Below are 14,468 nucleotides of genomic sequence, written 5' to 3'. Positions count from 1 at the left end.
CTCTCCTATCATTGCCCCTTCTTCAGCCTAGAAGACTTAAAAAAAAAAAAAAAAAAAATGGGAAGTGGCAAAATTAAAGATGTGGCATTGGGGGTGAAGGGCAAAAGTGGCGAGCTGACACATTGTTTAGATAATTGCTTGAGAAAAGGTGAATTACTTCCGCAAGGGTCGATAGATAAAAGTCTCCAGGACATGTGTACGTGGGATGCATGGGTTGAACCCTGCGTGGCTCAGGGCAGGAGGAGCCAGCATCTGGGTCGCGCTCTAGGGCCTCGGAGCCCGGCGGCCTCCACCTGCTGGAGGAGCGGTGGGGGCGGAGCTAAGATGAGGAGGGAGGTGACGCACGCGCGATACGGCTCACCCGGCCGGCAGCTCGACCCCCGCCCAGGCCCAGACCGCAGCAGAATCCTCCGGCTGCCCATCGGTGAGTCCAGCGTTGATGCCTGCTCGACCCCCTGAAGCCCACCCGAGACGCGCGGGTTTTACAGGATGGGGAGGGGAGGGGGCGTCCTGCTGAAATCCTTGAGCTGGAGGCTGGGGGCAGACAAAGAGTGGGTGGGGATTAGAAGGTTCGGTTATAAATACGAGGGAAAGAGTATCGAGGGAGGAAATTGGGTAGCTCATCAAATCGGAACGGTGTTGGGCCAGGGGTTTAAATGAAACAAAGACATCCTGCATTCACAGCAGGCCAGGGGAAGATGGAAATGGCTGGAGAGGTTGGTGTCTGCCTCCGGCCTTTTACGTCAGAATCGCAGGCTTTTCTGTCTCAGCAATTTGGGGAACAAGGTTTCATATCTAGGGGTGGCTTGGAAAAAGCCTTGCCTTTACAGAGAAAAAAAATGGGGGTTATGAATATTGCAGTTTCAAGGAAGAAAATGAATCCCCCAGTCCCCTCCATAGAAGAACAGTCAAAAGGAGGGTTTGCACAGCCATTGCCTGAAGTGTCCGTCTTAAACAGGTTCAGCAGCTGCAGAGGGAAGCTGCATGAATATTTGTTCCCTTGTTCTGCAGGCTTCTGGTTCCAGAGAAGCCAACATTTAAGACGGGTTGACTCCTCGGAGCAGTTTTCTCCCTCTCCTCTCATCATGACCACGTCTTCAAGTTCTAACCTCTAGAACCATGAGACAATATTGCCAGCATCATATTGACAGTATGGGGGCTCTGCCTGGCATTGTGCTGATGCTCACAACAACCCTATAACACAGATGCTTTCTTCATGCCCGTTTTGCAGACGAAGCAGAGGCATTTGCCCAGGATCACTCAGCCAGTATGTGGCTGAGCAAGCTTGCCTCTTCTCTCCTACCAGATTGCAGAGCAGGCCTGAGCTGGCTGTATTTTCATCCCCTTCAAGATCTCACATGTATTGGATGTCTGCTGAGCTAAGATGTTTCCTTCCACTGCTCCCAACCTTTCTGTGCTTCTTTACCATTTGTCTTCCTGACTCCTTCCTCAGAACCTCTTTTTTCCCCCGAGACTGGGAAAACTCCCGATGACCCTCTCCCTCTCTCTAAATTGAAGCCGGTTCTTGTTGGTTTGCTTCCTTTGCTAAGAGAGGAGAGGGTGGTGGGGTTAGGGGTAATGAAGCACCTTCAGGGAGCTGCAAGGAGAAGAAAAGGAGTGAGAACGGCCATTCCTGGCTAGTCTTCCCAAGGCTGCCATGTGCAGAGGGAATTGGCTATCTTGGGTTGTTTCGTTTCTTTAATACCATTCCATAGCAGGTGTTCTACCTAGACTGGACACTTAAGGCAAGAGCAAACCCCTAAGGATTTTTCATTGCAGCCCCCGTTGGGTGGGTGGTCCTTGAATCACTCACTTGCGTGATTGATCATCACAGTCACCAATTGTGGCCAATCGATACATGTTTGGTCTTTTTTCTGCAGGTGAAAAATGGTCTCTGCGATGGTTTCTACCATGCTCTCTGGCCTAGTGTTTTGGCTGACATTTGGATGGACTCCAACATCTGCGTATAGCCCGAGGAGCCCTGACCGGGTCTCGGAAACAGATATCCAGAGGCTGCTCCATGGCGTTATGGAGCAGCTGGGCATTGCCAGACCACGGGTAGAGTATCCAGCACACCAGGCCATGAATCTTGTGGGCCCACAGAGCATCGAAGGTATTTACTATATTCTGGTACTTAAAATAATACATGCTGAAGAAACTTTATTTTCTCCCTCCGTTTCCCATTTCTTATTCTTCACAGTATATACATGCATGCCTCCACATAAGAATATAAGTATCAAGAGAACAGGGACCTTATCTATCTAACTCACAGCTGTAGCCCTAGCACCTCGCACAAAGTCTGGTACGTTAATATTTGAGTGAATAAAGGAGCATCTAGCGTTATCCCTAAAGAAAGATTAGAACCCAGACCCCGTGTCTTCTCCCATACTGATCTTTAGGAAATTGTGTCCCCAGCTGGCTCCCTCTTTGAGTCATTGCCAACCAGTATTTGTAAAAAATCCTTAAAATGCAGGACCTATAGGATCTGACTTGATTCTTAGGGATGATGTCGTTTAAACGCAAAGGAAGCTGAAAGAGGTACTGACATTGAGTTTGTGTCAAAAAACGTTTTTGAAATATTTTTAATTATTACAAATGTTAATTAAATTCTTTTAGTGTGGCAAGACCATTGCCCCCCAGAATTTTTTGAAGTTTCTGGCAATGTCATTGTAATACTTCTATTAAAAAGCAGTACTTTGTTGTTTAATGATTTACCTATAGAAAGAATCTGCATCTAGTTCTTAGGAGTTGGTGCCAAGCAGGTGCCTTATTTCCATGCCTTGCTTTGTATCCTCTCTGATTCTGAAACAATCTCTTTCTCCAGGGAGGGGGAGTCCTAGAGCAGTAGCATGGTTAATTTAGGTTAACTGCGAGGGAGCACTCCAGACTTTTGCCCGTGTGAGGGGGTTCCGAGGAAAAAATGTGAATTCTGAGTTTTGTCAAAATACATAACCAGCAAATGCTATTCTGTATGGATTGATGATGCATCATTTTGCCTGAGTCTGTGATTTCCTAAAAATGCTATCTGCCCTGGAGGCCTGTAAATGCCATGGATGTGGGCAAAAAATGACTCTCATTTCTGTCTTGTTACCCATGGTTGCAAGCCATTGAGTAAAACTAATTCTGTGGGATTGTTGTCTGTTTAGGTTGGCATCGCATATCAGGAATGGATTAACAGATAATTTGAATCGGCAAGTGTGCAAACCTAGCACAGGGCTTAAATCAGAGCGAATCATGCCACCCCTTTAGGAAGAATCTCCATCCTTCCCGGCACCTGCTACCTGTCGCTCCTAGCACACCTATCCAGTTCAGACCAGCTTTTTCTGGACAGTAAATATCTGCCCTTTTAGCGCAGTAAGTGCTTGATTAGCCACCCAGCTGTTGTCATGGAGAAAGCTTTCCGAGTTTCCATTAATACCTGATGCCTGATCATCTGTGTGGAAGAGAAATAGCAGCTCCCTGGGCATGCAAGGCTTGTGTTTTTCCAGAGCCTCATTTTCTTTACTCGGTATCCAATTATTTAGCACCCACTCCACACCAGCCCCGGTGCAGGGACTGGGGCAGCTGTGTCCTAAAAGAAAGGTTACCACAATGCACCTGCATGGCAGGGTTTTGGGGAGATGTCCAGACAAGCTGCTATCACAGAAGCAAAGAATGGGAATAATTAATTTGTTGTGCTTGGGAGTGGATGGGCATGGCTATAAGGAAATACTTCTTCGGAGAAGCAACATTTGACTTGGGTTTGGAAGTCTGAATTGGAATTCAGCAGGGAATAATACCAAGGGAAAAGACAAGGAGGTTTGAAAGAGCAGGACAATTAGGACAATTCAGAATGAAAAATTCTGTTTCCATTATGATCCCCTGGGATGATGTGAGGTCATGGCCGTGTTAGGTCACCTCTCAAAGTGTCTGTGTAAGGGATGAAGATTGGCTTGTGTTTTAGTTTTCTATTACGCTATAACAAATTACCACAAATTTACCATCTTGCCATAATGCCCATTTATTATCTCACGGTTTCTTTTGGTAAGGCATCTGGCTTGAGTTTGCTGGACCCTCTGCTCGTCTCATCAGGCTGAAATCGAGGTGTTGGCAGGAGCTTGGGGTTGTCTTTCAAACTTATTAAGGTTGTTGGCAGAGTTCAGTTTCTTGCTGCTATAGGACTGGGGTCCTTTCTTGCTGGCTGTCAGCCAGGGTCCCTCTCAGCTCTTAGAGGTCACCCCAGGTCGTAAGCCACAGGGCCCCAGCACAACAGGGCAGCTTGCTTCTTCAAAGCCAGAGGGAGAATATCCCTTTAGTCTCCTAATTGTAATGATGGGAGTGGCCATCCCATCACCTTTGTCATTTAACAAGGGACTGATACCCCATTATATTGATAGGTCTCACCCACACTCAGAAGCAGAGGATTTATGCAGGGTGGCAATCCTGGGGGTCATTTTAGGATTCTGCCTTTTACAGCTTGGATGAAAGCTAATAGAAAATAGTCCAAAGACTTTGGGGGAGAAAAGAAACAAAATAAGAAGCCTGGCTTTTTCCCAGTCCTGGACCTTGGCACTTAATTTGTTAGGTGATCTCATATTTATTTATGTGAGTGTAGCATTGGTTCAATTCATCCATTTGTTTGCATTGTCTCTGCTCATTTCTCCTGCTAATTCCCAGGCTTCTGACACATATGTGTAGTATCTCTTACATCCCTTCCAACATTTATTGTAGGATTTTATTATGAAGGACCAAGTTAGAAAAGGGTTTTTTTTCCTGATTTTTATAGAAAGAATAGACATAAAGCATGTATTCTGGTGTGAATATTAACACATGTTTAACGTAGACTATTGGCAAGACACCTGAGTTTCAATGCCAGCAAATTACTTAACTTCTCTAAGCTTCCGTTTACCTTGGGGATAGGATTTGAATTTACTGCCTGAATTTGAATTTATTACCTGTGAGCAGGTAATATTCCAGTTCAGAAAAAAAGGTGTTCGCATGTATAATTGCACTACTGTGAAATCATTTTTGAATGAATCATCATCACACTTTAGATGACTATTACTGGACTCTAAGTCCCTTGCAGGAAGGGCTGTTTATTTTTTTTTAAAGATTTTATTTATTTATTTGACAGAGAGAGAGATAGCGAGAGCAGGAACACAAGCGGGGGAGTGGGAGACAGAGAAGCAGGCTTCCCGCCGAACAGGGAGCCCGATGTGGGACTCGATCCCAGGACCCTGGGATCATGACCTGAGCCGAAGGCAGACGCTTAACGACTGAGCCACCCAGGCGCCCTGGAAGGGCTGTTTATTATCTAATAAATGGCACATTGAAGATAATTTTCCCTTATGTTGTCTATTCTGATTAATTAATCTTATGATCCTCGTTAATCTCATTAACACTCTCAAACATAGGGTTATAAGCTAGTCTTTTAGTATAGGATATAGGATCAGTATAAATTACCCATATATCCCATTAGAAAACTTAGTCCCTCCTTTGATCTCATACCCCTTGTAGTTATTGTACCATTTTTTTTTTTTGCTGCCTTTCCCAGCATCTGTTCACCGCCTACTGATGGCGCTTCCCCACCTCCCATTCTCTCCTCGTCCATGGTTCCTGCCCCTTATTTGTCAGGTCAACAAGTATTTCTTGAATGCCAGGCACTGTTTTAGATACCGGGGAAAGAAACATGAACATCAAAGATTGGCAAGACAGGAGAGATACAGTCCCTAAACAAACAGATACGTAAAATATATAATAAGTCAAATGATTATAAGTGCTCTAAAAATATAAAGCAGAGGAGGGGGTTGGAGGAAACAACTTAAAATAGGGGTAGGGGGCTCCTCCCTGGGAAGATAAGCCAAGCTCTGAGAGTTGGAGAGTGAGCCGTGTGATACGTAGAGAAAGACATCCCAGGCAGAGAGCTGCACGTGCAAAAGCAAGGAGGCTAGTGTGGCCGGAGCCCAAGACTCAGGAGGATGGTCGGAAGGAGCCTGGGTGACGGCAGGAAGGGGAGGGTGGAGGCTGGGTACGTGGGGACAGGTCTCCTCACAGGGTCTTCGGCTTGTCCTCTGAGTACGTATCCTTGAAAAGGATCACTCCAGCTGCTGTATTGAAAATCTTCCTGTGGGGAGGGAGGACTAGAATGGGGAAGCTCATTTAGGAGGCTTCTATAATAATCTGGGGGGGTAGATGTACTAGCATGATAGGTAGAGAGGTAGCGAGACATGGGCAGATTGTGGGTGTATTTTGAAGCTAGAGCCAACAGGATTTGCTGGTGGGTTGGAGGCAGGAACTGAAAGAAAGAGGAGTCAGGGGTGACACCAAGATTTTGGCCTGAGGAACTGAAAAGGAACACTTTTCTCCAAGAGGAACACACTGAGCCTCTCCAGGGGAAGAGTTCAAGTTCAGTTTTCCACAGGTTAATTTTGAGATGCCTTGGACGGGTTCTTGTCTTGCCAAATCCACCGATGTTCTGTCTTCATCCTATTCAACCTCAGCAGCATTCGACACACTTGACCTTCTTAAAACCCTTTTCTTTCTTGGTTTTTGCACCAAGATGGCACACCATTGGCTTTCCTCCTTTCCCTTTTCCCTGTTAACCGTTTTCTTCCCGGTCTCCTTGGCAGTTTTCTCCTTCTCCAGGGTTAAGTTCTCCAGAGCTCAGTGCTGGCTCTACTTCTTTTATTCTTCTCAATTCTCTATCTAGAGGATTTCATTTTTTCCCTTGACTCCAAATGCCATTTCTTTGCTGATGACACCAACATTCGTATTTTCAACCCAAACTTGTTTCTTGTATATCTAGAGGCTTCTGTGAATTGCTAAATTACCATATGTCAATCCTGATCTCTCTACCACCACCTTCCTCAACCTGTTTATGTCGGTCTTTTCTGTCGAAATGAATAGTGCCACCACTTAGTCATGCATGCAGGCTAAAAACCTGGAATAATCCTTCCATTTTCTCCATTCCATGTCATACCCAAATTATTAGCAATTTATTTCATTTCTGTTTCTAAAATACATCTGTGTTTGCCTGCCCTCTCTTTTCTCTGGCTCTGCTCCAAACAGCCCGGTTCAAGATACCATTGTGCCTGGCATGAATTTATGAAATTGTCTGTTAGAAACCGCATCACTTCAACTTTGTTTCTTTTAAATTTTTCTCCACAGGAAAGGCAGGGTTAAACTTTAAAAATACAAGTTTAAATCCCATCAGTGTCACTCTCCAGGGTTAAAATTCAATCCGTGCCTTCCCATTGCACCTGGGTTAAAAATAACACTTCCTGCCACATCCTGCAAGGATCCACACCTGCTCACACCCTCCTCCCTGACCTTGCTCTACCGCCCGCTCCCACCCCACCTCCTTTCAGCCCTGGTCACACCACTGGGCTTACTCCACCTTCACACCATCTGTTCTTCCCACTCTGCGTCGTGTACCTTCCTCTTCGGTCTCAGTTTTAGAGTCACCTGCTCACAGAGGGCTGCCCTGACCACACTGCTCTGAGTAGCCCCCGTTCTCTGTCACGGTGTCCTTTTTTTTTCTTTTTTTTTTAACCCCCATAGCATCTTTTAAAATTTATCATTAGTGTTTGTTTCCTTGCTCGTTGTCTGTCTGTCTCCCCACTTGGGATGTAAGCTCCATGAGACAGTTTTATTTACTACTTTACACCCAGACACAGAGTAGGCACACAGTAAATATTTGAAGAATGAATATATACATACTATCGGGGGGGGGGGGGAATGCATATATTTAGCAGCAACAGGTAAGTAAATACTATTTGACATCTGGATCTGTTGAGACTTCTCTCCTTTCAGTTCGAGGCAGATATTTCATTTCTAATCTGAGTTTTAAAAAAAATCTGCCTAGAAGTTTTTGCCCAGAGCTCAGTGATATGAGCAAAAAGTCTGTTTACTTTGGTGGTGACTGATGAGCGCCGTACAAGGTCGGTGCCCTTTGTATTCCTGCCTGTTGAGACACAGGAAGGACGTTTTGCAGTTCCAGCACTGAACCAGCAGGGGGCCAACTAGACTCTCCGTGTATCAGAGGATTCCCGAAGCTTGGTAACCAGCCTCCTGGTTAACTGCTAATTGTTCAGTCGTCACAGGGGAGGAAGCGTTTGCCAAAGCCATCCGAGAGCATTGGTGGTTATTTTTTATTTCTCCATAGGCACCTTAAACGTGACTTGGTAAGGAGCATCTCTCAAACGCAGGCGTTGTTAGCCCAGAGCAAAATGGAAGCATAAAGACAAACGGGGATCAACTTGTGGTTTTATAGAGAAGAGAACACGGGGCTGAGGCTTGGCCATGCTGTTCGCGAGCTCTGTGTGACCCTGGTAGCTTCTCTGAGCCCTCCTTTTCTCCTGGGTCGCGTGGGGCTTTGAGCCGCACAGCGGGCCTGCCTCATCTCGCTCGGTGGACTACGAACACCACATTTTCAGGCTTTCATGGCTTTCCCCTGACGGGATTTCTGCTGACCCATCCGGTTAGGGTACCGTTCCGGCGGGCTTCGGTGCGTTTCAGCAGTGGCCATCCAGCCCAAAGTTGCTCACGGGTCCCTGTGACCTACCCGAATGGCTACCGTTGTTCTCGTGGCCCCGGAAACAAGTAAAGCCACCAGCCGGCCAAGGTGATTCAGAGGGCCGTTTTACAGGGGACAGAGACTCTGGGGAGTCAGGAGTGGCTCTTCCAGCTGACACTAATGTTGGCCTCGGAGGAACCCAACCAGAAAATGTGCTTTGGTTTTCAGAATGTTAACGGCCTCAGGTAAAAGAGGATCTCCTCAGCGCCACCGGTTTATTTTCTTCACGGGTCTAGGCCACCGGATGCCTAGCTCTCTGATAACACCAGATAACAAACCACCGGATAGAAATTTATGAACACTGGCATTTGATGGTTTCAGATAATTTTAAAGCCGTATTGCTGAGCATAAAAATGCCAAAATTATTTTTTACAACACTCACTTTTGGACCTCAGTTTTTTCATTTCAAAATAAAGAGAACCAAGATTGTTTTCTTAATAAATATCAAGGGGAGAAAGAGTCCTTTGTAAGGTAAAGCCTATTTGAAGGGGCAGATTCTAAGCGGCCTTAGCCAGCCTTTGGCCTCTGTAAAGGACTGCAGTGCCTCCATCTTGCCACACGGGGGCAGCAGTTGCTTCCCATTTGAAGGTTGGAGGGGAGAGCGACTTCAGCATTGAACAGCCCTGGGGCCTCAGGTTCTGGCTAGCCTGTCTGCAGTTGGAGGAAAGAATGGGGCTGACTCTTGACCCAGATATCCTGACTGAAATCCTTCTAGGCTGCCCCCCCATCCTGGGGGAGCCAGTGAGAGCAATGGGTTGGCTCTTCGAGGAGGCCAGGGCCTCCAGTCTGGCCCATGTCCTTTGGGGTTCCATTCAGCCCACCCGTAACTCAGATCCTTAAAAAAGTCTCTGGATGATTTCCAGTTTCTCATCTTGGTCAATTGCACGGATAGTGAAAAATTCAAAAGGAGAAGGGGGAGATTTGGAGTTTTTGGTGGGGACGTGGAGGCAGGACAGGAAGATGAAAATAATGGGTGTTTTTTTGTGTTGTGTTTAAGTTGCCCTGGGGCATCCAGGGACAAGCGTCCAGGAGGCATGTAGCTGTATACGAGGCGGGAGAGATGCTGGGGCAAAGGGAGAGATGTCATGGTCGTCCCCATGGTCACAGTGGCTGATGCTATGGGGATGGGGGAGGTGACCCTGGGCAAGGGTCAGGGAGGGAGCAGAGCACCTAAGAAAAAGGCCTGAAAGACTCCTACAGGAGTGCCAGGTAGAAGAGCCTACAGGGGAAGCAGAATGATTGGCCAGAAAACACCAGAGTGATGACGTGCACAGAAAACAAGGAAGGAGTGTCTCAGGAATGGGCAGTAGTCCCCATGGTAAAAATCTGCAGAGAGGTCACCTGAAACCAGGGCCACCGGGTGTAAAGGGTTCACTGGTGGAGCGGGGCCTCGGGCAGAAACCATCGGGCAGGAGACAGGGAAGATGACCCAGGAGGTCAGGTAAGGGGGTGAAGACTGAGTAATCCTTACGGAGGGAATGGAGCGGGGAGTGGCACAGCGCTGAAGAAGGTTTTTGTTTAGGTTTGTGTGTCAGGATGGGAGAGATCTGAACTTGTTTAAGTGCCGATTGGCCAGAACCAGTGGAGAGGGGGTGCAGAAGACGTGGCACGAAGGGCAGATAACCGAGGGGTGAAAGCTCCTGAGCACGTGGGAGGGGATGAGAACTGGAGCACGGGTGGCCCGAGTCCGGCCCTTCCTCCGCTGGGAAGAAAGGGAAGAGGCAGAGGGGCGTCGCGGTGCGGCGAAGTTTGGAGGTTTGGGTCTCAGTATCTGCAGTCACTCTGGACTGTTTCAAGCCACATGCTCGGAATTAAAATAAGAATACAAGAAGGAAATGCAGTCGGCTTCCCAAATCTCTATTCTTTGCCATCTTATATATCTCATACACCTCGCCTATATGGTTTTTGATGTTTTAAAATATCAGATAACTTGAGGGGCGCCTGGGTGGCTCAGTCGTTAAGCGTCTGCCTCCGGCTCAGGTCATGATCCCAGGGTCCTGGGATCGAGCCCCGCATCGGGCTCCCTGCTCGGCGGGAAGCCTACTTCTCCCTCTCCCACTCCCCCTGCTTGTGCTCTCTCTCTCTCGCTGTGTCTCTCTCTGTCAAATAAATAAATAAAATCTTAAAAAAAATAAAAAATAAAAATAAAAAAAATAAAATATCAGATAACTTTAACTCTTTATGAATTGTATTAGAAAAACTCAGTTTTCCTACCGTGTCTCCCCTTTACTGTCCCACTGATTGATACCATACTCACAACACGTCCGACCCCACATGTCATTTCCTACAGCACGCAAGTCGGCCACACCGGCTGGATAGTCTACAGTTTAACTCAATTCTGACACTACCTCCCTGGAGATACCTCCCTGCTTCTGACTGCCTGGCTATAAATCTGAGCTCCCCCACCACACACCCCTTGTTTGTTGGACTGGTTTGGTAGAGCCGCTCACAGAACTCAGGGAAACACTTATATTCACTAGTTTATTAAAGGATATGATATGGAGAGAGATGAACAGCCAGATGAAGAGATACCTAGGGCTCGGTCGGGGAGGGTCCCGAGTGAAGGAGCTTCTGTCCCCGTGGAGTTGGGGTGCATCACCCTCCCCGTGTGGCTGTGTTTACCAACCTGGAAGTTCCCGAACCCTGTACTTTTGGGGTTTTATGGAGGCTTCATTACATAGGCAGGATCAATCATTAACTCTATTTTCAGCCCCCACCCCTCGCAAGAGAATAGGGCGGGACTGAAAATCCCAAGCTTCTAATCACGCCTTTGTCTTTCCGGTGACCAACGCTTCTCTAAGAGCCACCCAGGAACCCTCCCGGAGTCACTTCATTAGAACAAAATACACTCCTGTCACCCAGGAAATTATAAGGATTTCCAGAGCCCTGTGTCAGAAACCAGAGTCAAAGACCAAACACTAGAACAAAAGATGTTCCTAGTACTCTTTATCACTCAAGAAATTACAAGGATTTCAGGAGCTCTGTGCCAGGAATGAGGGCAAAGACCAATATATATTTTCTGTTACCTTGCGTGAATATATAATCCAACTCCTAGTTATTTACTAGTTATGTTACAGCATTTTTGTACTTACATTATAAAATCCCTCTGTAACTTGTAAAATATAATTCAAGATGAAAAGAGTGTTGTCTTTGTCTACTTTCTTTTTTGATTAATATGATAAATGTTTCAGGGGCACCTGGGTGATGTAGTCGGTTGAGCAACCAACTCTTGGTTTCGGCTGAGGTTGTGATCTCAGGGTCATGAGATTGAGCCTCTCATTGGGCTCTGCGCTCTGTGCAGAGTCTGCTTAAGGCTCTCTCTCCTTCTCCCTTTGCCCCTCCCCCTGCATGCACGCCCGTTCTCTCTCTAAAATAAATAAATCTTTAAAAATATATAATAAATGTTGGGGTGCCTGGGTGGCTCAGTGGGTTAGGCATCTACCTTCGGCTAGGGTTGTGATCCCAGGGTCCGGGGATCAGCCCGCGTTAGGCTCCCTGCTAGTGGGGGATCTGCTTCTTCCTCTCCCTCTGCCTCTCCCCCCGCCAACCCGTGCTCTCTCTGTCTCAAATAAATAAATAAAAACTTAAAAAATATATATATTTATATAATAAATGTTTCAGTGAGGCATTAGCCAATAGAATAGAAATCAATATTTCCCAGTAGGAATATTGAGCTGTTGGGGAATGTTGTGTGTGCATTTTATGTGACTTTGAAACAGTGCAATACAAAAAATTAGTATGCGCTCACCGCCTACGCACCATGAGAAGTGATGTGAATCCCCCCAAAGTAACAGTTTGTCAAGAGTCACAATTTCAAAGTAGTAGGCTTAGTCATTGTACACAGTGCTTATTGCATTTTAGCTGATTTTAGCAGAGATAGTCCTCGTCCTTGGTCAGGATTGTTCTTGAGTTCTGTGAATTTTGAATCATGTTGACATCTTCAGTTCATCCCTTAAGTAAAATGTGACTGTCTTCTAATGGCAGAGAGGGACACAGAAACCGAGGTTCCGTTTGCTGGATGACGACTGCTAAATGCTGTGCTGGGCCTCTGACTCCAGGACCCTTGCTGTGAAGTGCTCACTTCCATACAAGCCAGAACCTGCGAGAGGCTGAGCCTCCATATATTTTCATGGAATTCAGTGGAAGTCAGATGTGTTAGGGTTTTCCAGAGAATCAGAACAAATGGCGTGTGTGCACACGTGTATGTGTGTGTATTTATAAATATATTATAAGTTACGGATAGATATCTGTGTGTGTGTGTGTATAGAGAGAGAGACAGATTTAGTTCAAGGGGTTGGCTTCTGCACTTGGGGCTGGCAAGTCTGAAATCTGCAGGGCTGACCTGCATGCTGGAGACCCAGGGAAAATTGATGTTGGGACCTTGAGTCTGAAGGCATCCGGAGGCAGAATTCTCTCCTCTTCCGGGGACCTCGGTCTTTTAAGGCCTTTGACTGATTGGATGAGTCCCTTCCACATTATGGAAGATGGTCTGCTTTACGCAACGTCGACTGATTTCAGTGCCAACCACATCTAAAAAAGACCTTCACACCATGCATCTAGTGTCCGTCTTGGTGTTTGACCACGCAACTGGGCATATAGCCTAGCCAGGCTAACACGTTAAATTAACCACCACGCCAGCGTGGAGAGTAACACAGTAACACAGCCGCATCAAGCTGTGGTTCCTAAGGAAGATGATTATAATCCACACACAAACAATACCGTGCTTTTGGATACCTCTGTTAGATTCTGGATCTCAGGTTATCTTCACGTGCGGTCTTGTGCTCACCCCTCACAATCTCTTGTTTGAGACGGGGGGGCACATATTCCTTGTCACATTTTATAGACGTAGAAGGAGAAACTCCGAGAAGTGACTTATGTGGGGATGCAGCTACTATTTGCGTGTGGGTTCACAGCTTGAGCACGGTCCTGGTGTTCTGTTCTGTTCTGTTCTGTGCGGCACAGCGGGCAGCTTCTCAGGCTACTGGATTAAAGGTTTAGATGCGGACAAGGTTGATCTTAGACCTGATGGTGAAATAAGTTTATCTTTAAGGATGATCCTTGCTCGTGGGCTCCCTGTGGATCTTTCTTTGAATTTGGTGCTTATGGACTCCCCATGAACGGCATTTACGGTGGTGCGCTGCTCACCTTCCTCCCCAGACCGTAAGATCTGCAAGAGCAGACGTGATGTCTGCCTGCCTTTTGTACCTGCAGGGCCTGAACGGGGCCTGGCACATAACAGACACCCACCCACCGAATATTTGCTAAAATCACCTTGCTTTGTTTGCTCCTTTGAAACAACACTGACCTCCGAGACTCCAGCGAATGAAACTAGTGTTATTCTAGTCAAGATCGTCCTGTCGTACAACCTGTGAGCACGCTTGGAGCCACCCTCAGAATCCTAAATTCACTGGCTTTTCTCATACCTCCTCAGTCAGGACCCCAGCTCCCTGCAAAATGCCTCAGATATTTCTTGAGATCCCAGAGCCCAGCGCATGCATGATCCAGAACATAATGAATTGATGCGCTGCCTCGGGACAGTTACCCGTTTCCCCTTCTTCTCCTTGTCTCCTTCAGCTGGGCACCACCACGGCCTCCAGCCTCCAGCGGCCTCCAGCAGTCGCGGCCTCAGGGAGTTCTGTTGGCATGTATTGGGCGGCAAGGCAGGGGGAGATCCCTCGGTGTACCTCATGCCCCTAAATCCCAGAGACTTTTCAGGAAAATGGCTTTCCCTTTTATTCCTCACTGCTCCGTGCTTTTCATAGGATTCACCCGAGATGCTGGGCGCGGAGAGAAATCTAAGCATTAGACAGCATGGGGGCTAAGACCCTTCCCTTCCTGCTGACCACAGAGGCATGACTTATTCCTGCCTCGGCCTGGGCAGGCAGACCCGTCCTTCCTTCAGTAGGATCTGGTC

The 14,468-nt window shown here is 47.0% G+C and overlaps 1 protein-coding gene across 5 annotated transcripts in view; it reads left to right on the top strand.

Moving 5' to 3' along the window:
- The first annotated feature begins 292 nt into the window (after positions 1-292).
- The window catches only part of LOC116640263 (neuroendocrine protein 7B2), a 55,681-nt gene continuing 41,505 nt past the window's right edge, over positions 293-14,468 (top strand). Inside the window, exons 1-2 of one of the 5 annotated variants that reach the window (XM_032417139.1) lie at positions 293-424; positions 1,881-2,113. In XM_032417139.1, coding sequence (XP_032273030.1) covers positions 1,888-2,113 — 226 coding nt within the window. In that variant the 5' untranslated portion in view covers positions 293-424; positions 1,881-1,887. The remainder of the gene's footprint in view (positions 425-1,880; positions 2,114-14,468) is intronic. The other 4 variants (XM_032417138.1, XM_032417137.1, XM_032417141.1 and 1 more) reach the window with 4 other exon arrangements.

The sequence above is a fragment of the Phoca vitulina genome, unplaced genomic scaffold (genome assembly GCF_004348235.1).
Source record: "Phoca vitulina isolate PV1807 unplaced genomic scaffold, GSC_HSeal_1.0 scaffold20, whole genome shotgun sequence".
In the NCBI taxonomy this organism is placed as follows: domain Eukaryota; kingdom Metazoa; phylum Chordata; class Mammalia; order Carnivora; family Phocidae; genus Phoca; species Phoca vitulina.
Note: the sequence above shows the minus strand (reverse complement) of the source record. Positions and strands in the feature narration are given on the sequence as shown.